This window comes from Myripristis murdjan, chromosome 21, assembly GCF_902150065.1.
Source record: "Myripristis murdjan chromosome 21, fMyrMur1.1, whole genome shotgun sequence".
Classification (NCBI taxonomy): domain Eukaryota; kingdom Metazoa; phylum Chordata; class Actinopteri; order Holocentriformes; family Holocentridae; genus Myripristis; species Myripristis murdjan.
The window spans coordinates 24,483,102-24,507,811 of NC_044000.1; the positions used below are offsets into that span (position 1 = coordinate 24,483,102).

Genomic DNA, 24,710 nt, shown 5'->3' on the forward strand with positions numbered 1-24,710 from the left:
TTTGCCCCTCATGCTGTTGCGTGAAATGAGAGACTGTGGAGAAGTGATGACTTATTTTGCATTTTTTTTTTTTTTTTTTTTTTTTTACCTAGCCTGTGTACCTTTTTTATTTGAAAGAATACCTTCAAGGATCAGCGTGCCGTTCCACCGCAGATCAGTAAAAGAGACACTCGGGAGCGCTGTCTCTGCATATCATGTTTGAACACCACCTGAAACAGATCTGATTTATGTTTGCTGAGGAAAATGCATATGCTCATGTGGTGGATGCTTTGATCCAACCCTCCTCCCAGTGTTATAAGCACATTTACATTCACAAGCAAGGAGCACACCGTCAACCAGAGGAGTGTAAAAGATTTATTAGGGTTTATTAGGGTATGGTGGGTATTTATAGGAACACCAAAGTGGTGCAGTTGAGCTGTGGTTGGTCCTGCTCCTGAAACTCTGCTATAAAGCTTCAATATGTGAGTGTACATTTTTACCATGCGTAGCCCCAGTGGGAGGGCGATGTCTGGCCCAGGCACTATCACTGCTACAGTTTAGCTTATGAGGAATGACACATGTCGGATTGAACTTTTACAAAGCTCTGGCATTAAGCTTGGCGTAGACTACAAAACTATTTCAAACTGGTGGAGCTGTCATCATGGAAAACATTTCAAGGTTTGAAGCTCCTGAGAAGGGCATTAAAGAAGGATTTTGACCTCCAACTTGATGGTCTAACTGTGATCTGGTCAAAATCGAGATATACAAAGTTTTAGCTTCCGCCAGCCCATCCTTTACAAAATGAGGAGATTTGTGTGAAACGTAATAGCCATGCACGAACACGTTTTAAAAAACACATTAATCCTAAAATACACAGCTTTTTTCAATCATAGTTTTCGTGCAGCAGTCAGGAGAACGCCAGGAAACCACAGGACAGAAAAGTGTCAGTCCATTATGTCCGTGTCGGTGTTTTTTAGCCACTTTGTTTGATATTCAACTGCATTTTGATTGTACTAACACACTACACCTTACTTTTGTCCCTTGCAGAAAGAGGAGAAGGCCATGATAGCCAAAATGAACCGCCAGAGGACAAACTCTGTCACTCACAACACAGGCCACTGGACCGACAGGCCCTTCTACAACCACCTGGGGGGGAACCAGGTCTCCAAGGAGATGAAGAGGATGGTGAGGATCCAGAGCTGAACCCAGCAGTCCTGAGAGTTGGACTGGTAGATGCCGTTAGACTGTCACAGATTTCCCCTGCCACAGTAGGAGCGAAGAGTTTCCATGAGGAATCTGAGGCTCCTCTGATGGGCTTTGGTCTTTGTTTCTCTGAAGTAACATATGAGCTCCAGTTTATAAAATATACAGCATACCACCTAATAAGACAGAGAAGCTGGAAGCTCAAAAACACACGTCTGCCTGGCTCAATCCAAAGGGTGTTGCATGTTTTTCAGTCAAAAACATTTCAGCAGGTCTTTCATTTTGAATTTTTCACTCACTACACTGACACACTGCTTTTACCACAGCTATTACAGTATGATAATTTATTCTGTAGTATTACATGAATTACCTAATGAAAGCTCAATCAAGATGAATTTGGTGTTTTTGCAGCAGTTTTAGGTTAAGAAATGGTGCTAATTTGGTGATAATTTTTCAGAAATTAAAGAAACAGATAGTAAGTGGGGAAAAAGGTATTTTGCCACCTACTCTCAGTGCAGTCTATCTTTTCATCCAGATACTTTTCCTGTGTTATTTGGGTTATTTATCCATCCCTAATGAGTATGAATTAGAGGTAGATTAATGTGGTTTGCAAGAGCTCTTCGGCAGGAAATGGTTCCTTGCTATTGTCATTGTTTTTAGAAAGAGCTGTTGAGCTTTTCACATGTAAACCTGTGACAATTTGAGCTTCACAAAACAAGGCCTCATTACATGATAGGGTGAAGGGAGATAGGAAAGATCGCACAAGACTGGAAACCTCGCCCAATCACACAGAAACTGTTCCTTTACACATTTACCATTCGTCATAAAGTTAGTGAGGAACTTAAGATATCCAAGCACACATTTGTCAAGATAGAAGGTCATTTCACAGGCAAGCGATTATCCGTCCAGTACCTCCTCTCAGCTCTCGTGTGGTGATGATGCCAATACCCATAAGCCCTCTGGAGGTCTGCAGTGTTGCTCGTGTCAGTGGGTTGGAAGGCAGCAGCGGTGGCCCCTCCTGCCGCAGCTTTCCCTGGCTCTGAGAGGCTCACAGGACACCACAACAAAATGTGGGCAGCTATGATGAACCGAGTGCCAAAACAAACTGTCACCCCTCAACCTCCCGAGCAGGGTGGCGGGGATGTGTGTGGTGGGGGGAGGGGGGGGTTACACGCGTTGCCCAAACTCTCCAGGGGTGAATTCGCTTTAGGCAGCATGAGGGAAGGCTTGAAATGACAGCGGTGGCATGGCATTAACAGAGCGGTGTGACTATATTGAGTTTCATCTTTATTTACCTCTCCCTGCTGAGCCAGCCCTGCAAACAGTGACTCACTCTGTGAATGGATGCACCCACACACCACACACACACACACACACACACACACACACACACATACAGAGGGTTGTCTTTTGTTTACCCTTTTATCATCTGCCCACCCACCACCTCTCTCTCTCTCTCTCTCTCTCTCTCTCTGTAATGCTGTCTGTCTGTCTTTTTCCAGGACATTCGATTTTAAAATTTGAAATCGTATGCCTCATTATGGCTCATTTTCTGACTTCAGCATAACCATTATACGTGTAAATTTGGCAAAGGCCAGGCCTAATAACAATAATTTCTGTGGTAAGTGCTTCAACTTAAAGTAATAATCTGTGACATTTTTATATAAAAAAAAATTATATAACCCAGGCGTGATTAAAACCCATAAATAGTCCATAAAGCTTTTACATTTGCTGTTAGAAGGCAACAACGGTGGCCTAGCCAGCCTAAACATGCAACTACAAAGTGAGAAATTGCAGTCTGCAGTGTTGGATATGTGGATTGTTTTAGTCTGATGTAGGGCTGAGCTATGTCGATGATATATAAACATCATGAGACACCCCATGTTCAAAAGCCTGAGCACTAATCTAAACTAATCTAAACTAGTCCTCCCCTTTGCTGCTATAACAGCCTCCACTCTTGTGGGCAGGATTTCCACTAGATTGTGGACCATGGCTGCTGGGATTTGCTCCCATTCAGACACAGGAGCATCACTGAGGTCAGGCACTGATGTTGGGTGGTGGGGTCTGACTCAGAGTCACCGTTTTGATTCATCCCAGAGGAGTTCAGTGGTTCAGGGCTGGGCTCTGTGCAGGCCAGTCAACTTCTTCCACACCAGACTCAGTAAACCACGTCTTCATGGCCTAGATTTCCCTTTACTGGAATTAAAGGGCAGAGTCTGAACAATGAGAAGCAGCCCTTATTCCACTGGTGTAGTGTTCACATGTCCACATAGTTTTGCCCATGTAGTGTATGAGACTGCATATTTTGGATATCATAGTATCAAGATAAGTATTATGACATTAGTGTTGTTTTTCCTGGTTGCAAAGGCTGCATTACAGTAAAGGAATGCAGTTTTATTAACTTATTGGACTGTTCTGTGACCTGCTTGGTCATCATATCCACATTACATACGACTGTTTATCAAAAGTCTTGTGTATAAATACCTTACGAAGTCATCCCTACAATATCAGTAAAATATGAGAAATCAATGTATTCAGTCAAAGATGTTGGGATATTTGATTTTGCCCTGCCATAGTCTGCTGAATTATGAAACTGACAGAATTAATATCAATAGATTAACTGAATCTGGCTTCCAGCTGGTCATGCGTCAGTGGTGATTTTGCCCCTCCAACTCTCCGGCCTGCCAGATGCATGTTTGGACTGTTGATTATGTATGTTCAGAAATGCTCTCCTCTCCTCTCCCACCGAGAGAGTCGAACGTAGTCTTAGCGAGCGCCCAGAGAACAGGACGGCTGAGACAAGGGAAAAGGGAGTGGGAGTCTTGTCTTCCTGTATCAGTACATTCAATTACCGGCCCTGACATTCTCTCGGTGGCCATGGCATTTTGTCCTCGGTTCAATTCAAATGACTTTATTTTCCGTGTGGAACTTCATTTGCGCAGTGGACAAATAAGACAAATGCAACAGTCACAGACAGTCGTAGCGCTGCCATGGCCTTGATTAGTTAATCATTGAGTGCAGCTATGATACATAAAAGACGTTGGAGGGGGGGAGAGGGGCTGTTCATCAGTCCGCTATCCCTGAAGGGAACAGGCGGAGATGATAGATAGATAGATACTTTATTCATCCCAAAGGAAATTCGCTGATGGGGAAGGTTAAGAGTTCAGTAAACGGATGGCAGCAGGTACGAAACTAGATGTGGCCCCTCTGGTTCTGGGGGATCTGTATCAGCATCCGGGGGGCATGAGATTGTTGTAGCTGTTGAAGGTGTGTGTGGTGTCTTCATCTTATTTGTGAGGCCTTACCGTCTCTTTCTTACGGATGCTGCTGAATGGCCGCCTGTTCCCGCCTGATGATCTTAATAATCCTGTTGAGGGGCTTCAGGTTGATAGTGCTCATCACTCTGAACCCTGCCGTGATGTTGAAGGTCAGTGTGGAAAGCCTGCAGGACTGATGGCTGGACCCGGGACCTCCTCCCCTTGAAGAGTATCAGCTCAACATTGGTCTTAAACATGAGCTTGTGATCGATCTGAGTTCCAAGATATTTAAACTCCTCAAGTTGCTTCATTATCTGTCCATTTACCTCCAGAATCGGGGCAGTGGGTTGTCCTTGGTTTTGCGTGGATTTAGCTTCAGGTAGTTCAGGTAGTTCCTCTGTGTGTGTGGTGCAGTAGAATCAGCGCTGCATCATCTACATGTCTCTACTGATTGTAGGCAACCTGGAGTGGGTCTCAGAGCCCACAAACCTCCCTCTGTCACTGAGGTAGAGACGTTCAAAGCTCTTCATCATCAGTGATGTTAAGGCTACAGGGCGATCATCATTTTTGCAGATGGGGTTGCTTTTCTTGGGGACTGGACAGATGATGGAAGATTTTCACATGGCTGGTATGAAGTGGCGGTTGAAGTGATTGCAGAAGACCTGCTGCCTACAGTATGACAAACCTTCAACAGACATCCACTAAGACTGTCAAAACCTGGAGTTTTATCGGGATTTATTCTCAATCTTCAACATCCCCTAGGTGAAACTTTGTGTTGGTGTTAGTAAGTGCCTTCGACAAGAGGTTGGAGGTCAGTTCCTACCTTTCCTGCAGTAAAGATGTTCAGGCTCTCTGCAAAGTCCACACATTCCTGTCTGTTTCCAGTCTGAGGTAGGATGGGGTTCAGTAATTTGGGCGGCCAGCCAGTGTCTTAACACATTTCCAGGCGTCCCTGGCTTTGCCCTCCTGGAAGAGCCTCTCTACCTGCTCTTTATAAACTCTTTTTAACCTCACCTGAACGAGTTTGGCCTAAGTCCTGTTGCCCGAGGTGAAGGCTTTTTTCTTCAGATTAAGTGTGTTTTTCAGGGGGGACTTTCTTACATGATCTGTGTTTGTCATGTTGCCGTCGCAGAGGTCTTGATTCGTCTGGTGGCACGTTGTATATTTCTGATATCTTGGGAGTACCTTGTTGAGTTGGCGACCACAGCTGGCCAAATTCATGGGGTAGATATCTCGCTCTAAAATTTACAGAAAGCAGTTTGATATCAAGTTTAAAATATGACTCCCAGTTCTACACCACGCTTCATGCAGGTAAACATGTAACCCACCCCCATGCTTCTTCCCGCTGATGTTGCAGTCACGGTGTAGTCTAAGCAGTACTCCAAAGCCAAAGCCATCTTAGAGAAGTTCTGAGTCGGCAATCATCATGCAAATGAGATTTACTTCCTTGTTTGCTTACTGGTATGTTGTGCTTGCCTGGAGTTCATCAAGTTTCTTTCACAGCGATCTTACGTGGGCATGTCAGCTTGCCGTTGAGTATTTTGAGCCTGTGCCTCACTCCTCCTCTCCTGACCCGCTCCCTCTTTGAGCTAGGCTGCTGGTAGTCCTGTTTTTGCTTGTGGGATCTTATTATTAAATCAGAACATCCGTATCGTGTCTGTGACGGGTGGTCTCCCTGGAGCGGCAGTAGATTTTCCCATGTGTAGCGGATAATCCCAATCCCGTTTGGTTCCGCTGGTGCAGTTGGTGCTAGTTTGATTTTCCACAGGAGCCACGCCAGCCACAGCAGCAGGGAGCATTTAAACATGTTGTCTTTCCACAGGGCAGAATATTACTACACCTGTCGCCATTACAGCGCCACCACCTTTCCCTTGATATCAAATGAGTGCCTTGCCGGAGTTGGCAGGGCATCTCTGCGTTGTCTTGACTTTGATTCACAAAGCTCCTAGTCAGTCTTTCCGAGTTCACCGAGGCATTGACGGTCTTGACTTCATGTTTGCTTTAGGTCTTTTTTTTTGTCCCATCCTCTCTTATTCTCTACCTATCTCTCTTGATATCTCGGTATTTCTCATAAATCACCCAGCAGCCTCCAAAGATAAAGTAAGCAGCAGAGACAGAGTGAGGGAGACAGACAGCGGGCATGAGAGAGAATTTTTATTTGACTGGGAATAAGAGAAAGTGTGAGAGGGAGGAAGAGAGACAGGGGAAACAGGGTTTGTATGGATGGTTATCCTCTCTGGACCATGTTCTCTCTATCCAGAGACAGACAGGGCTGAGCAGCGGACTATAAATGACTTATGAGGTGTCCGGCTGTGTACCGGTGCACTTTCCTATCCTGCTATTTATTTCTCTGGTCTGATATGTCACGAAGAAGGGGAGAAAAGGTGGAGCCCCCCCAAACGCTGAGCGGTGCTTCATCAAGTGGGAAAACATTACTCGGCCAGCAAAAAGCACAAGCTGGCATTGTCGTGTTTTTGTTTTTCAATTTTTTCCTTTTGCGAAGAGGCAGACAAACTCAACCCCGCCCAGGGTTAAGTTTGTCTTTGCTTCACAGCTGAGCTTTTTTCAAATCCACAGAAAGTGACCTCAAACTCTTGTCGGGATCCCAAGGTTTTCACTGAGTGTATAGGTTCAGTAAAGCATTGCAATCATCGGATACAGAATGTGTTTGACATTCTTGTGACACTAATTAGGATAAACGTCTTGGAAAATGGATGAATGAATGAATGAAAATTGTCATACAGTATGCGGGAAAAAAATTCTCTTACTCTTAAGGTAATCTTAAATCTGAAAAAAAAAAAAAAAATCAGAATATAAGGGAATAATTACAGTGAGCTTGACAGTCTGGAACATGAAAAAGTTTGAAAACCCCTGTGTCATCAGCATTGAAGTTACCATGTTGATGCACAAGAGGGCACCAGTGAGACGCGATTCAACGCCTCAGCTCATCTCGTGTGCATGACATTCAGTGGCCGTGCAGCACAGCCCTGCTGGTGTAATTAACCTGAGTCACACCGTAATGAACACTTTCACAGACACTCCTATTAGTCTGTTCTTGTTAGAGAGATAGAAAGAGAGGGAGGAGGGGAAAGTAAGAAGAGAAAGATTGAAACTAGTCCGCCCCTCCTCGCCTCTCGTTGAACCCTGTCAATACTCGAACCTCCTCCCTTTTCATCTCGTTCTCCTTGGTGTCACGTGTACATTCCCTCGCCTCTTTCCTCGCTCTTAAGACATAAAGAGCTCTGTGAGAGAACGCCACAGAAACAGACTGCACCTGATAGTCTTTTTTTTTTTTTTTCTCAACGTGGTCTTTGTTTCTGGACATGCTGAGCTGAGAGCCTTACGACATGAGGCAGGAAGACAAAAATCCAGAGGTGCCAATCTTCAGCCCAGTTTTATGCAAATGGCTTCCTTTTTTTAGCAGACACCTGTTTGGATTTTTTTTTTTTGTTTTTTTTTGTCATTCATCTCACTTGCTTCCAGACGCAGCCGGTTCACTTTCCACCTGCTATTTCATATCGTGTTGTGGGTTAAAACTAGTCATTCTTTCATCAAGCCTTGAAGAGATGCAATTCTCAATTTGTACAACAAGCATGAAATTTGATTGTGATTGCAAAATGGAACAAGGTTTTGTGCAATCAAATCCAGGGAGGAAGTGCTGGCTGAAATGGAAAATTCTGATGTCTTACAAAAAAAAAAAAAAAAAAAAAAGTTTAGAGGTAGGGTTTTAAAAGTTTATCACCAAGGTAGACTAAACCTTGCAAAATTAATTTAAAAAAAAAGAGACTTTTGCACCTCATTACAGATGGAATCACGATTGTAGTCCTTGTATAAGTGCAAGTTGATGCTAAACAACATTTCTTTGCCCAGACAGATTTTATTTCTAAAAGGTATCCCAGATTCGACTGGTACATGTAGAGCATATTGGTATAAAGCAGCCCAATGACCTCGAGTGATCTCTCATCCAGCTGATTGTGAGAGTCGGGGAAAGAATAAAATGTCATCTGTGAAAACCAGTAGGCCCAAAGTGTTGCTGTTGAACCACAGATATTATCAATTACAGCTCACACTGTCTTCTTTTTGCTCTTTTTTTTCCTTCTTTCTTCTGCTTCCCAGGGCTTTGAAGACCCTAAGGACAAGTGAGTACCACCTGCACCCCAACATTGTTCTGCCCTCCATCCATCCTTCCTCATATCGTTTCATCTGACAAGCTGGTGATCCGCCTTTATGAACAATTGTGATCTTTGTAGAGGGCTCAAATACATACAGAGAACTAATGGAAACGCACTCTGAATGAACTCTGTTGAACTGTAAGATACGGTGAAATCAATAACAACCATGAACCCTGTTAGGAAATGCAGCAGCTCCATAGACAATTAGCTGAAAGCCCATGAACTTAGTGACTTTTACTCACAGTTGGAGAAATAAGACTTGGCTGCATGAGTTCACTGGAGATCCAGCATGTTACTGAGTCAGGTGGCAGCTACGAGATCACTTTATAACATTTGAGAACGGATGACATCTCGTCTTTATTTTTAATGACATTTGCTGAGGAGCTCGCCCCTGCCTGGTACCCAGTTCATCAAAAAACTGCATTCTCATATCACTCATAGCCCGCCAAAAAACATGTGTCCTGTGGAAAACAAAGATTTTATACCAAAATCTTTAAAAACTTACACACACCAATGCAGCTTTATAGACAGGCATGTGAGAGAAACGGTCCAGAAAGAGAAAGATGCTCCTGCACACTGTCCTCTCACTTTTAGTAAACATTAACATCAACATTAATCATCCATCAGGGACAACTGATAACCTAATGACATGTTTGCAGAGAGTTGTGGTTTCCCTGCTAAGAGAAGATGTACACGCATTATTAGACTGATTTAGTGGCAAGTACAGAGAAGCACAGACGCTCACCTGTTGTCTGTTTTTTGTTGAGCTTTTAACACAGTCCAGGTCCGTCTTTTAATACACCAAGATGCTAATACAGTTTTCTTAACTAGCCACACCCAGGATGTGAAATTTATTTACGAAGGGCTTTAAGCACCACGGCTGTGCGTGCTCACCTATTTTGTTCACCTTCTATGTAAATGAATAAAATAGCATATAATCAAAACATTAATCCTGATGGAACTACTTGTGGCAGAGATTGGTCACATCTTACAGTAAAACAAGACAGCAAAAAAAATTGAATGCAAAACGAGAAGTGTCTAAATAGAATAAAAATAAGATAAATTAATTAAAATGAACTAAGATAAGATAGAAACCAAATAAAGGTCAACATAGAAAATGATGTGCTCGATACAAGTAGCCTAGTGATGATTTACCAAAAAAAAAGTCAGTTTTAGTGTTGCTAATTTTCCAGTTGTATGAAATGATATACTACTAGAAAAATAGGTCACATAGTTGTCCACTTTATAAGCAGTCAGATATCAACAGTGAAAATCACACTGAGCCACTACTAATATCTGTAAAGCTGAAATCAGCCAATACCGACAGTGTGTTAATGTCCATCCCCGCCTAATGTGGTACTAATAGTTAAGGATGGCAGTGTGTCGCTCTATCAGGTGGTGTGATCACAGCCATCAGACTGCATGTACCAAACCCAAAGGCTGTCAGTGATCGTGGCCTGTAGCCGTCAGCGGTGAAGCCGTGAGCCGGCGCTCCTCCCAGGTATCCACCTCCACGGATCTGGAAGCTCATATTGACAGCACACCAAGATGAAGCGTGGATGTTGACAGGATCCGCTCCAGGCTACAGCAGACACCGCACTTCTCACAGAGAGTGTGCAGAAACTACGTGCTGTTTTTTGATCATACTTCACTAGAAAGCAGCATTAGGTGTGTTCGCACAGGTCGGCAAAGGAGATCCGTCTGTGCGTCTGAAATCCAAGAGAAGTTGTCTGCTTTCCGACAGCTCTGGAAGTTGCTGAAGTCAGACGGCAACCGCCCCCTCAGGCCATCAGGAGTCAATAGTCAAAAAAAATCACTCTGAGCAAATCTCCTATCCTCCCCTCAGAGTAGGAGCTGCTTCCTTCAGGCGAGCGCTGCAGGGTTCACAAGCGCAAATTAAACCAATATTGGACCGTCCGCGTGTTTTTACATCAGTGTTGTCAGTTTCTTGTCTTGTAATGCAATCTATCTGACTTGAACTGTCGAAGCCTTTATCGGTGTTTAATTTTAACAGCAGCAGCAGAGTCCTAAGTTACCCATAGAGAATCATTTACCCTCAAGCAAAAATATCTGTCATGTCGAAGCGTAGCCGACGTGGCACCTCTTCAGGTTTAACACTCAGCGAACAGTTTTCACCAAAAACATGACGTGCATCAGTGGTTCTCAACCTGGGGGGTCGGGACCTCCCAGGGAGTCATGAGATGATTTATGAGACGTAAGGCAACTATCCAACTTTATCATAATATTTTCATCATGACGTATATGCAGCCGACTGAGAATTACAGATATACATTTCCTGTGTTGTCGTGTGCTGTCCCGTTGTTCCACCTTCTTCAAATAATATCATCACTGTTTTTCTGCGTTTTTTTTTTCTTTCTTTTTTTTTGTATGTTGAGAGATGGTGTTTGAATCAAAAGGGCCAGTTCTATTTTAGTTGAACTGACCCTTTTCTTATTGAAGAATATATCTTTTTTCATACTTTTTTTTTTTCATACTTAGGCTTGGGGTATCTGTGGGTCTTTCAAACGTCTGAAAAAGTTATCAAACACATTATTAGCATTAAGGTCTTAAAATGTACTAAAATGTTTTGTAAAGAGTTATTATAAATACATTTTACATCTTGCAATTATCGTATGTTTCCAATAGATTGATGCAGAGTAGGTTGTGTGGTACAATGTGCAAAACAGTTTTTCCAAGTACATTTGGACATCGCAGCTTTTTAATTTTGTGTTGTCCTTTTTCCTAATTCTATTCATTTTAATTTTAAGGATTTTCATTAGCTATGTTCAGCTGGAAGTGGCTAAAGATGTTTTTTCCTTTTGCTTTTCCCCAGCTTCCAATAGTATTACAAAGTTTTAAAAGTCTTGAATTTGTTTTTAAAAAGCCTGCAGATACCCTGGAGTACATCACTGCACCTCTGCTTAGTTTGCTGTGTTGACCGCACAACAAGTTTGGTTCATTTCTGTTTGCTCACACCTTGTGAAAGGGGTGCTAACTGCTGTGTAACGCTTTATTAGACAACAGCAGAACTTTACAAAGAGTAAACAAAGGCAGAGCTGCAGGAGAGGCTCAGGAAACCTTTTCAATCCCTCTGAGAGGTAAACAACAACCGGTCTTGTTTTGTGTTATCTAGACATTTCATTTTCAGAAACACGCAGGAGAACCTTAACCCAGAGGACGAGGTGGACGAGTTCCTGGGCCGGGCCATCGACGCACGCAGCATAGACCGCCTGCGCTCCGAGCACGTCAAGAAATTCCTGCTCACCTTCCGAGAGCCTGACCTGGAGAAAAAAGTGAGAGTCGGCCCACACGCACACACACGCACACACACACATACTGCCAATATAAGACCAAATAATTGGCCATGACAAGCAATCTTCCCTGTGCAAAAAGCTCTCTCCTGTTCTCTTTTCACAGTCCCCTGGGCAAGTCAATCAAAGCCATGCAGAGGAGGAAAAAGAGGGAGAGTGAGAGAGGGAGGGATGAGAATGGGGAAGGGATGGCTACCAAAGGAGAGGGGAAGTAAACAGCTTCAGACAGCGAAAGGACAGGCTGAGAGGAAAGGTTAGAGTGGAAGTCAGAGCGAAGGCAGCCGGGGAAAAGAGGAAAGAAGTTGAGACCCGGCTGTTTTCAACTTTCTATCACTCCCCCCCCCCCCCCCCCCCCCCCCCCCCCCCCCCCCCCCCCCCACCTGTCATCGTAGGAGTGTTACAGAGCGTTTATTTACAGGAAATCACAAGTGCTTTTAGTGAGCCTCCAGCTCGCTGCGGGTGAGATAATCTCTGTCTCTGCCTGCAGCACCTGGACTCCAGCACAGCTTATCGTCCTACACATCCTCAGTCTGGGTTTGGCCTCCAGACACAGCAACACACACACACACACAGTTCCCAGAGAGTTACCAGCTCTCTAAGCCTTGTTATGTATGCTATATATATATATATATATGTGTGTGTGTGTGTGTGTGTGTGTGTGTGTGTGTGTGTGTGTATAAGTGATACGGATAGTCTGCTGCCCATATGTCTTGCACTGTACCTGCACGCAATGTGAGCTCCTGTTATTGTGTGCCACATACCGTGCTCAGATACTGCAGTATGTCAGTACCTACTGTGAAACTTACATTTTGACTCTGCACCGGTGTCACCAGGACGAATCATTTTTTTGCACGCCGCAGACGTACACGGCACAGTGATGCTGGGTCTGTGTGCAGACAGAAGGCTGCACCAGGTGGGGAAGCAATGATAGCAACGCTGGTCGAAAGAAGGACAAGTGCACTTCACAGAAAGCTCAGTTGTGCAGCCAGCCCAACACTGAACAATCCTGAAGGTGTAGAAAAAAGCAGCACCCCAAAAACTATACCTCGTGTCTTCATAGATGTTTATTCCATGTTTAAAGGAAACAAATTTGTAGTGGCGCAGTGGTTCACCATGTAGAGTGTGTACCGTGTATTACAAAGTGTCCAAGGTTCGAATCCGGCTCAGCCCCTTTGCTGCATGTCGTCCGCTCTCTCTGCCCTGTCACTCCTGTCTCTCTCCACTGGGACTGTCTCATGCAGCAGAAATGCCCCCAGAAATAACAATAATCAAGCTAAACAAATATGGCCATGTGAGAGATGTGCTGACAAAACCTACAACAAGCCGTCATCAGAGCATGCCTGTGCTTACTGTTGCGTCATATACTGATGAAGGCTTTGCATCACCAAAATGCATCAGCATTTTTTTTTCTCTAAGCATGGAAAAAACAAATCAAGCAATGGCATAATGAGGTGTTGTGTCAGTGTTGGTAACGAAAATAGGTTAAAATACAGAATCATGTTAGAGATTTTGCCCGGGACTAATATGTGCTACCAAAAGCCGTGAGTAACGTGTCAGAAAACAAAGCAGACTGTCTTGGTTCTCTTCATTTTCGGCACACAGATGCCCATGTTTAACAAATGGTTGGGGGAAAAAGAGTTTTGTATGAATCATTTCATTATTAAAGACTCCAAGCTGAAGGTCCAAGCCTGCACTGTTCAGTGATCAGTCTGCTGTATCGGTCAATACTTCTTACTCACTATCTGTATCAGCATTGGAAAAATGGTATTGATGTAGCCTTAGTATGTGGTATGTGCATTGGCACCTTGCCATGACTTCCTCAGAGGGGAAAAAAAAGGAAGAGGAGTCAGTTATCAATATATGTTCATTTTATTTTCTCCTCTCTCCCTCCTGCAGTACTCCAAGCAGGTGGACTCCAGGTTCGGGGCTTACGTGGCCTGTGCCTCTCTCGTCTTCCTCTTCATCTGCTTCATCCAGATTGTCATCGTGCCACGGTGAGTCCTCAACTCCAAACACTCCAAACAACTAAACAGCAGGCATACAGGACACTAAAATCACCCATGTGTCCTCTGGCATTTGCGCCATATAGCCATAACACTACATGAAGTGACGATTTGTGTGTTGCCTGATTTCAAAAGTGAGAAAATAGGCTTGTAGCTGCTCTTAAGCTGCAAGATAAAAACTTTGTCTTGCCCAGCCCTGTTCCCTGTCCAGCCAATATCACTTGTTTAGATCTTCACATCCAAAATGCAGCCGCGAGGATATCAATGAGGACTTTCTGTAGGTCTCATATCATTCCAGTGCTCGCCTCTGTGCAGCTGCTCTCCGTTAAATGTACAACTGTTTCTTTAAATCGTGTGCAAGGCTTTCTATGTTCTGCCTCTGGCTGCATCCGCACCCTGTTGACCCCTGTAAAAACTGCAACATCACTCAGATCGCTTACTCCTGACCACGACCCTCTGGCTGTATCTCAGTCCAAACTTAAATGCAGAGGAGACAGCGCATTTGCTGTGATTGTGCCATAACTCGGGAATCATTTCTCCCACATTGTTAGAGCTGCAGACTCAGTTGAATGTTAGAAAAATCATATTTGCTTTCTGTTTCTCAATACAATCAGCGGAAAATCAGTACAAACTTTGCCTTTAGCTTTGTTTACATTAATTTTCTTGCTCTCTCTCTGCTCTTTTCATCAGTTGTTTCTGCTCTGTCACATTGTGATTGTCCTAATATTGTCCAGTCTATGCTAACGAGTCAGCATGGAGCCCTGGAATGAAATTGAAATAGTGCACCATGAGCGATTTTGATGTCTATGGTTCCATTTCTTAATTGGCCGGCCTCCTAAAAGCTCCACGTCTTCCCGGGGCCTCGAAAGTCACGCACATCGCTTTGGTCCCCATCTCTCATCCTCTTTCAGGACTGTGGAGATGAACTGGTGCTGCAGTGAAAAGACGAAGCAGCTGGCTCATGAAGCCTGTTAAAGGAATCTGAATAGTCCAGCTGTAAAAAGAGAATATCAAATTACAATCAGTGAAGCTGGAGCCGGGGACCAGCTGGATTCAAACAGCACTCGCACATTTCCACTTAAGACTGTCCTTCCTCTCTCTCTTCATCTCTCTCTCTCTCTTTCTCTCTCTCTCTCTCCCCCCACCCACCCATCTGTCTGTATTGTTTCTTTTTATCTTATCTTTTTATTAACCTTCCTCCTTGATCCTTTTATCTTACCACTCTCCCTTGTCTTCCATTCTTCTTATTACACTCAATCCTCCTCAAATCACTCATTCACTCCCTCCCCTGCCACCTTTTCTCTCCTATTACCGTTTTATTTTTATTTTTTAAAGGATTTTCACTTTTCACATTTTCTCTCCTGTTAATTTTGCTCCCAACACACACACATTAATTTCCAGTGACAAGGGCGCTGACAATGAAGAGAAGCAGATGCTGATGTGAACAGTATCGGCTCTTCAGCAGATGACAGATGCTGTGACATTTGCAGTGTACACAACAAGCCGGCAGTAAACTGTGAGAATGAAGTCAGAGATGCACATGCGACTGTGTGTACACAAACATGCATCCATTTGTCTTCCTCTCCCTTTGTGGCGCGCAGCACCAGTCTGATGACCGGCTTCTTCATCATCTGTCTCATCGTCCTGATGGCTGTCATGTTCGTCTCCGCCGTCTACTCCTGTTTCGGGGTGAGTAATCTCCGCCGGCTGCAGTGCGTTGAGTTGCCTGATAAACTGATACCTCTCCCAGATGTCAGGCAGAACAACACGTCAGTCGTTTTCTTTCCGAACATAAAACGAGCTGATTGATAGGTGACAGGTATGATTATGGCTGTTGCAAGCGTACAGTTTTGTAGCGTATTAATTAATCAGTGAAATGAGTGTGTTACTCCTATTAATGTGAGCCCATGTTTGTTTTTTATGTTGCACTTTTTTTTATGCTGCGTTACCAGTTGTCCTTTGGGGAAAAATAAAGCTGAACTTGAACTTATGAAATGAGGCCAAAAGTATTATCACGATAAAATGTATCAGTAACTTTACAATAAGAATACGTTAGTTAATGCCATAATAAACATTAAGTAACAGTTAACTAACCATTAACTAATGTGTCCAAGAATCGTACTAATGCTGTTCATGCTAAGGTATTAATTTATATGTTATTTAAGGGTTATTGTAGATATTATTAACATTAGGAAATGCCATGATAATCATTAACTAACAGTTAATTAACCATTACGGCATTAACTAACGTTAACTAACGTTAATTGTTATTGTAAAGTGTTACCAATGTATCACATCAGTTGATATCCGCAGTTATTTCAATACATGTCAAGTAATTATTGATGCCACATTCAAAGGCTACATTTTGCTTCTTTTTGCTTCTACCGCAACAATAAAATGTGCAGTGCATGTGTGAGCTGTGTGTGTGTGTCTGAGCGTGCAGCTGGATCCTCCCACATGATTGGCTATTTGTGTGTCAATCACAGAATGCATTTTTTTTGACATTTTATCTAGCATGTTTTATTTGTGTATTAAAAATTATGTCACCATAAACATTGTTTTAGTGATATTTTTTTGTGTGTTTACATGGTACTTTTGCATCATGCTCTAAGTGTAAATATCATCATTCAACTGCATCAGAGTTATAATGTTTGAAAGTTATGCCGTGCCGGTTGCGTCCCTGTGGCTGCTGTGGTAGAGTGTGTACTATAGAAATTCAAATTCAGTAGTATATTGATGTATTGATCTGTTTCTATGGTGCAAATCAAGGCTGAGTCCTTACCATAGCAGCGCCGCTTCGATCCAGGACTGAGCCCTTTGCTGTGTGTCGTCCCCTGTCTCTCCCTCTACTGTCACTATCAAACAAAGCAGAAATGCAAATAAATAAATGAGAATAAAACAACACCAACATGGAAAAACAATCCTAATCCTATACTGAAAAATGCAGCTTGAAGCTTGTAAACCTTTAACCCAAAAGGCCAGAAGTAATAGAGTATGTAGGATTTTTACGTGTCTGTGTTCATGTTTGTTCATGTTTGTTTATGCTTGTGTGTGTCCATTTTTTATGTGTGTGTGTCTAGATTATCTGACCTGAGATGATTGTCAGGAGGCAGCGCTAGCCAAGATATTCTTTTAAAACTCAATCTTCATTTTAAAATCTTATCATTTTCAAGTGAAATCCCCGAGCCACACTCTGCTTTCTAATTGGTTCATTATTATTTTTTTTTTTTTTTGCCTTTTCCTCTCTGCTGTCGTTCACCTTGTCATTACTGAACACCCTGTTCCTGTTTCCCGTGTCAGCGTGCCGTCAGGTTTGCTGCCAGACAGTAATCCTGAGGATCTTGTTAAACCAGCATCATTCCTATATATTAAATCCACAGTAGATTTTCTATCACAGGTCTGGAGTGACAACATATTGTACTAACAGCAGGACACAGCGTACGCCCGGGAAGGTGCCACTGATTTTCTTGTGTGTGTGTGTGTGTGTGTGTGTGTGTGTGTGTATGCATTCCAATTTGAGCAGACTTGTACAGTATGTGCAGCTCGCTATAGCTATGAGTCAGAACTGCAGCCGGCAATAGCCTCTGATAGACAGACGGTAGTAATTGCCTTTGCCCTGTTTTTTCGAGCAAACCGAGGATAAATCGAGACGGCAGCAGGAAACATGACGTCAGAGATCGTGGCGTTTGGCCCCTGTGATGCCCAGGAACCCCTTTTTCTGCTCGTGTCCTGCTCTCCGTCCTGACTCATGACGGGCCGGGAGGGAAATAAGAGATGTTAAAACAGCCTTTTAGTGTTGAGTCATAGTTCCCTTATGACATCAGCCCTGCAAAAAGTTGTAGTTTATTGTAATTTCCTGGTGCTTAAAATATCTTGAATTCAGTTTTATAAATATTAGGCTTTAAAAGTGATTAAATAGTATTAAATTGGAGTCCAACCAGCACCTGATCTTGAATGGCTGATGATGATCTGGTGATAATCATGTTCCTGTGAGAGAGAGTATTAATGTCCCCCCTCCTCTGCCTCCTCCTCTTCCTCCATCTCCCCTCTTTATTCTCTCCATCCCTCGTTCCTTGCATGTCGCCAGTTTTTCCCAGTGCCGCTGCAGACCCTCTCCAAGAGGATCGTCCAGTCCCGCCTCAACAGCACCCTGGTGGGCGTCTTCACCATACTCGTCGTCTTTCTCTCCGCTTTCATCAACATCGTAAGTCTTGAGCCGCCGGCAAGAATCCCCAGACAATAAAGGCTGCCGTCTCTCCGCTGTCTTTACCCTCTGACCTTTGACCCCCCTCAGTTCACCTGCAGCACCCTTGACCTGCGGAGGTGCATCAGCTCTGAGCTCAACATCAGCCTGGAGCGCGTCAACGCCTGCCACGCCCGCTCTCTCAACTACACCCTCGACACCCAGCACAGCTTATGTGGCAACGACTCGACCGTCTGCAGCTTTCCTGAGGTGAGGCTGTGATTTGTCTTTTGTATGTGTGTGTGTGTGTGTGTGTATGCTGGTTTAAGTGTGTTTGTTCTTATTTGCACATGTGATTTCTCATTTAAAATGCCTCCCAAGCCTTATTTTTGAGCAACAGCACCGACTATTTCAGCAGCGAGTAAATGTAGAGGTAGTAAATTGTGCAGATCCATGGGAGGAAGCTACAAGAGTGAGATTGGCACAGTTTTATTAAAAGTTGCTGAGGCAGAGAAGTGAAAATAGTCAACTCAAGAGAGAAATTAGCCCGACGATAATAAGAGAATCACTCTCGAGCACCTGGAAATTTCTCCCCACACCTAATATTCACAGCAGGAAACTGTTCCTGGTGTATTTGTGGCCAGTAACTCTGGCCAAAGGTTTTAAAATTCAAGCGTCGTACAACAAATCTATCCATGGCTGAAGCAGAATTTCAAGTAATCTGCTGTATTAAAGTTTAGATATCACCCAAGCCTAGATTTCCTGGGTGGCTGGTGTGTATATGTGTGTTTGTGTGTGTGAGTGAGACTGTACCACATATACACTTCGCACCTCCATACCCATCTGCTGCAATGTCAAAAAGTCATTTGTTGACACAGAGACACTCAAATTTTGTGTTAAAAATCTTCCAGTTTTTGTTTTAAATCAAATCAATCAAATGTGTGTGTTTATTGCATAGTTCAGAATGGCTTTTGATGTGACCTTGCCAGTCAAAACTGTTCACCAGGACGGTTTACAACCAAAAAAAAAAAAATCACTCCTATGTGCTGTTTCCTCCCTCAGTACTTCTCGTCCTGCGTGCTGCTGAGCCTGCTGGCCTGCTCCGTCTTCCTGCAGGTCAGCAGCATCGGGAAGCTCTTCCTCATGCTCTTCATCGAGCTGATCTACCTCCTCATCATGGAGGTGGCCGAGGTCAGCCTCTTCGACAACCAGGACCTGTTGGTCGTGGCCAATGCCATGTGAGTAGCGTGTATGTGTGTGTGTGTGTGTGTGTGTGTGTGTGTGTGTGTGAGAGAGAGCAGTTAGGCTAGGCTTGGGCTGATAGCTGATAATATGAACTACACAGATTAACAGTAATAGCATGCACAGATAATTTTGATGATACGCATACACTGCATCGTAAGGACAAGGACAATGTGCAATATACACTACTCACAAAAAGTTAGGGATATTTGGCTTTTGGGTGAAATTTATGGAAAATGTAAAATGTTCACGCTACAGTGATATTATATCATGAAAGTAGGGCATTTAAGTAGAAGCATACACTGGTGATTTCCTCATCTCAAACAATTTCTTGAAACAAAAGCCAACAACAGTGGTGGATATACCACAACAAAAAATGTCAGTGTCAATAACTTGTCATGTGCCCTTGAGCATCAATTACAGCTTGACAGCGACGTCTCATGCTGTTCACAAGTCGACTTATTGTCTGCTGAGGCATGGCATCCCACTCTTCTTGAAGGGCGGCCCTCAGGACATTGAGGTTCTGGGGTACAGAGCTCCGAGCCTCTACACGGCGACTCAGCTGATCCCATAGGTTTTCTATGGGATTCAGGTCTGGAGAAAGTGCAGGCCACTCCATTTGAGGTACCCCAGTCTCCAGCAGCCGTTCCCTAATGATACGACCTCGATGAGCTGGAGCATCAAACACCTGATGTGAATTTTGCCGTTAAACTCCTTGTTAGAGAACAGCAACTTGTGCAAAAAGTACTGAAACACTGAACAGTTGGACATGTGCATTCAAAAGTTTACAGAAGGTCACATTAAGTTCACCTGTAAAGGTTATAATGTATTTTAGGTTCATCCTGAAATTTCACCCGAAAGCCGAATATCCCTAACTTTTTGTGAGTAGTGTATGTACATGACACATTTAATTTAGGATATTAAAAAAATGTAGAATAAAATAACAACTGCTTTTTTGAAATGTTGTGTTGTTGTGTTTGGGAACAATATTGAATATATCACAATATATTTTGTTGTGACAGTGTTGCAGTATTAAATTTTAGATATCACCCAAGCCTATTTTAAGCAAATACAAAGGCTGGACTGTGCAGCAGATGCTCTAATGAACTAACTCTACACTCCTCTCTGTCCCTCTCGTCACAGTGAGCTCATCAATGGAACAAGGTGAGAGTGATTGTGACTTTTATGACCACAGAGACTTAAATCATCATCTCTGCCATCTGATTAAGCTAACACAGCGTCATTATCACTCTACTGGCACAAATGTAACTATAATGACCTGCTGGCAACAGATGCTTTGGCTGATGAGCCAAGATTTGCTGGGTGGCTGGTGTGTATATGTGTGTGTGTGTGTGTGTGTGACAGTGCTGCTGCTCTGTACCACTTATACACCTTACACCTCCATACCCATCCGCTGCACTGTCAAAAAGTCATTTGTTGACATGGAGACACTCGAATTTAGTGTTAAAAATATATATATAAATTTAAAAACAAAAAAACAAGTGAAAAATCTGCCAGTAGGCTGACAGAATTCTGCTTGTTTCCAATGCTAATCAACTTGTTTTCTTTTTTTCTTTTTTTTTAAGCAAGTGACATTTTCTTGATACTAGTGAGCTAATCTGCCTTATTCCCTGGCAGATTGTTTAATTTGTTTCAAGAAAAGCAAGATTTTCAGACTAAATATGAGATTAAATGACTACTTAAGATTTTTTTTGCAGTGTGTAATCATACCTAACCGCTTCATTTTCATATTTTTGATGAACTGGTAGTTTGCACTGCAGTGATGGCTGGCGTGATGCACTTGCAGCGGTGACTAACGTGTGTGTGTGTCGTCCCTCAGCTGCGTGGTGGAGCCCAAGGTTCCTCTGAAGATCATGACTCCAGTGGTCATCACCGTCTTCGTCCTCGCCCTTTACCTCCACGCCCAGCAGGTGGAGTCCACCGCCAGGCTGGACTTCCTGTGGAAGCTGCAGGTCAGTGTGTGTGTGTGTGTGTGTGTGTGTGTGTGTGTCTTTATGTGTGTGTGGTGTTAGTTTGAAGATCTAATACCTCCTACCCAGTGATGGGAGTAACGGTGTTGCAAAGAAACGGCGTTACTAACGGCATTACTTTTATCAGTAACAAGTAATCAAAGAAATTACTGTTTCCCCCGTTACAACACCGTTACCGTTACTGACAATAAAATGCGCCGTTACTAGCCGTTACTTACTACTAGTAATTATTTTATTATCCTATTCAAAAAATGTGTGTCTTGTGGAGAAAAAGCGGTGTGTCAATTTTCAAACCGGACTTCGGACTTTGCAGTTTTTCGTAACTTATCAACATGCATGGAGAATGACTGAGCACAAATTACAAGAAGTGTATGTGTTCCCCGACGGCAGAGCGGATAGTATCTCCACCTGCCATACAGAAGACTGGGGGTTCAATTCCCCACCTGGACAAGCTGGCATCTCTACTTTAAACTATAATGAATTAGTTTTTCAAAGTAACGTGCCCAACACTGAGAATGATAGATGAAATTTGATAGCAATCTCCACACTGCAACAGCAATGCAAAAATATGTGCATTAATAAGAGGATTTAAGAAAAGAAAAAAAAGTAATAAAATTAAATGACTTTCCCCAGTAATTGAATTACTCTTCTGCAGCAGTAATTGAGTAATAATCAAAATTACTTTTTTACAGAAGTAATTAGTAATTGTAACTTATTAGTTTTGTGAGTAATTGGTCCCAACACTGCTCCTACCAGGCAAACAGCATTCAGCACTGTTAAAGCGGCATGGCGACTTTTATTGACCTCTGCGACAGTCTGCATTTAAAACCTCCCTGTCCTCCTGAAATATGGTGCATTGGAACTGACACAAACAATAAAGTCTCATTTTTACAACCGAGGTGAGCAACATAACCAATTAGAGCAGTATTATAATATAAAATTATGCAGAATACTATGCAACTCTGACATCACTGGAGGAGGATAGATTAGGAGTGTCTGTGTGGATTTGCCTCATTTAGCCAAGTAGGAAGCTATTCTAGGGAAATTCAATTGTTTTCACTGGAGTTCATGCACAAAAAGTGAAGTCGAAAAGACTGATTTTCCCTTGGTTATTGAGTGGGTGTCTTGAAATCCCAATTATCCAGGATTTTTTTCCTCCCTAAAACAGAGTGCAGGCCACAAAGTGAGTTTTTAAAGCTGCAAATCTCAGCACCTGTAATTGTGGAGTCAATAGTATTGATCAGCACTCTCTAACCCCTCACATTATGGTCATTTTGTGCCTTTTGGACAGTAAACCCTTACTTACTTACCCTTTAAGTGCCTCCTGTCCGAACCCTGTTTGTCCCTCCTCTCCTCTCCCTCCAGGCCACCGAGGAGAAGGAGGAGATGGAGGAGCTGCAGGCCTACAACCGCCGCCTGCTCCACAACATCCTGCCCAAAGACGTCGCCGCCCACTTCCTGCAGCGCGAGCGGCGCAACGACGAGCTCTACTACCAGTCGTGCGAGTGCGTGGCAGTCATGTTCGCCTCCATCAGCAACTTCTCCGAGTTCTACGTGGAGCTGGAGGCCAACAACGAGGGCGTGGAGTGCCTCCGCCTGCTCAACGAGATCATCGCAGACTTCGATGAGGTGAGATGAGAATAACTGCATGAGTGTGTTTTACCTGCGTGTGCAGTGTGTGTGTATGAAGGTGTAAAGCAGAGGATGCTCAAGTGGATTTTGGAGAGCGTATTTCAGGCATTTCCGAGCAAAATTAGTTAATGGTTTTATTTTAGTCACTTGACACCAGCAGAAACAGAGACACAGAACTTTTATATATTAAAAAAAAACATTTGTTCCATTCTGTCTAACGCCAGACAAGTTCATACATGATGATCAGGCCTGTCGCTCACTGATAAAACACCCTTTGGTCTGTATCATTGAAGATCACAAAGGTGAGGTGACCTTTGGTGTTGTGTTATACGTGAACCACACTTTACAATTTCTACTGGAATTGTTTAATTTAAAATTATTGCATTTCTTCTTACATCTTCTGATGATTCCATGACTCTCTCAAAGTTGTTTTCTGTTTCCTGCTTTTCTTTGCATCTGGTAATTACTTCTCAAGCAGCATTTAATTTACTGCCAGAAGGGGGAGACAAATCATACAGACCTGCATTACATCCATACTTCAGTTTGAAAGCTGGTGTCATGTCCTCACTTACCCCCTACATTATACTCCATAAAGTTACATAATTTTCTATGAAGCATATATAACAACACGGGTTTGCTCAGTTTTTTGGGGACAAAATGCAAACAGATTGTGGAGCTTTTCACAATAAAATGGCCAGTTAGCAAAGTTTAGAAGACTGATCTCTCTCTTCTTTTTTGACATACTTTTTTTTTTTTTCATTTTCCAAATTTTCATCTAACAGAATCGACTTTTAACTTGGTACTCTCATCTGTTTAACCCTTTGATGCATGAATTATGAAAGCCTGAGTCAAGATTTTTTTCTTATGTGTTTTTACTCTTCTTAGGGCATGAACACTTTTGTGAGTCTCCATACTTCCTTAAGGATGCAGGACTGGTATTACCATGTCATTATACTAGTATTAATATGTTTTCAGCAACAAGAACTGACAGTCTCTGCATAAACCTCAATGGAGGGGAGCAGCAGAGAGCAGCTAACAGCTGATATGCAATTCCACCATAGAAACCATTACATTTAGGAGAAAATGACTTTTAAACAGCTGTCCACTGTAGTGACCGCTATGCACCAAAGGGTTAAATTTTCCTTAGTAAAGATCTAATAGTTAAAGTTAAAGTCAGTTCAATGCCAGTTAAAGTTATTGTTTCTAAAAAAAGTAACTTCAAGTACACTTCAAATGGCTCCCTTTTACTTTTACTTGAGTAGATTTTATAGTAGCACTTTTACTTTTACTTAAATAAAATATCATTACAAGAGAAGTCTAGTGCTCTTTCCACCACTGCAGTATTTTTGTATGTATTTGTCTGTGTGTGTGTTCATTCTCTAACTATGTAAGAGGTGGCTGTAGGTGTTTATATGTGTGTGTAAGGAGGAGGTTTTCATTGTGGGCACCAAAGTGTAGCTAAGCGTCTTTGTCTCCTGTTAATTGTCTCTTTATCTCCCCTCGTCTCTCTGACACCCTCAGATCATCAGCGAGGACCAGTTCCGCCAGCTGGAAAAGATCAAGACCATCGGCTCCACCTACATGGCGGCGTCGGGCCTCAACGACTCCACCTACGACAAGGCGGGGCGCTCACACATCCGCGCCCTGGCCGACTACGCCATGAGGCTGATGGACCAGATGAAGTACATCAACGAGCACTCCTTCAACAACTTCAAGATGAAGATCGGTGAGGGACGG

General features: G+C 43.1%; 1 protein-coding gene across 1 annotated transcript in view; it reads left to right on the forward strand.

Moving 5' to 3' along the window:
- adcy5 (adenylate cyclase 5) overlaps positions 1-24,710 on the forward strand; it is a 102,187-nt gene that overhangs the window by 72,016 nt on the left and 5,461 nt on the right. Inside the window, exons 8-19 of the mRNA XM_030081333.1 lie at positions 1,027-1,164; positions 8,556-8,578; positions 11,745-11,904; positions 13,819-13,916; positions 15,527-15,614; positions 18,013-18,129; positions 18,220-18,378; positions 19,171-19,346; positions 20,494-20,514; positions 21,191-21,323; positions 22,707-22,970; positions 24,495-24,699. Coding sequence (XP_029937193.1) covers positions 1,027-1,164; positions 8,556-8,578; positions 11,745-11,904; positions 13,819-13,916; positions 15,527-15,614; positions 18,013-18,129; positions 18,220-18,378; positions 19,171-19,346; positions 20,494-20,514; positions 21,191-21,323; positions 22,707-22,970; positions 24,495-24,699 — 1,582 coding nt within the window. The remainder of the gene's footprint in view (positions 1-1,026; positions 1,165-8,555; positions 8,579-11,744; positions 11,905-13,818; positions 13,917-15,526; positions 15,615-18,012; positions 18,130-18,219; positions 18,379-19,170; positions 19,347-20,493; positions 20,515-21,190; positions 21,324-22,706; positions 22,971-24,494; positions 24,700-24,710) is intronic.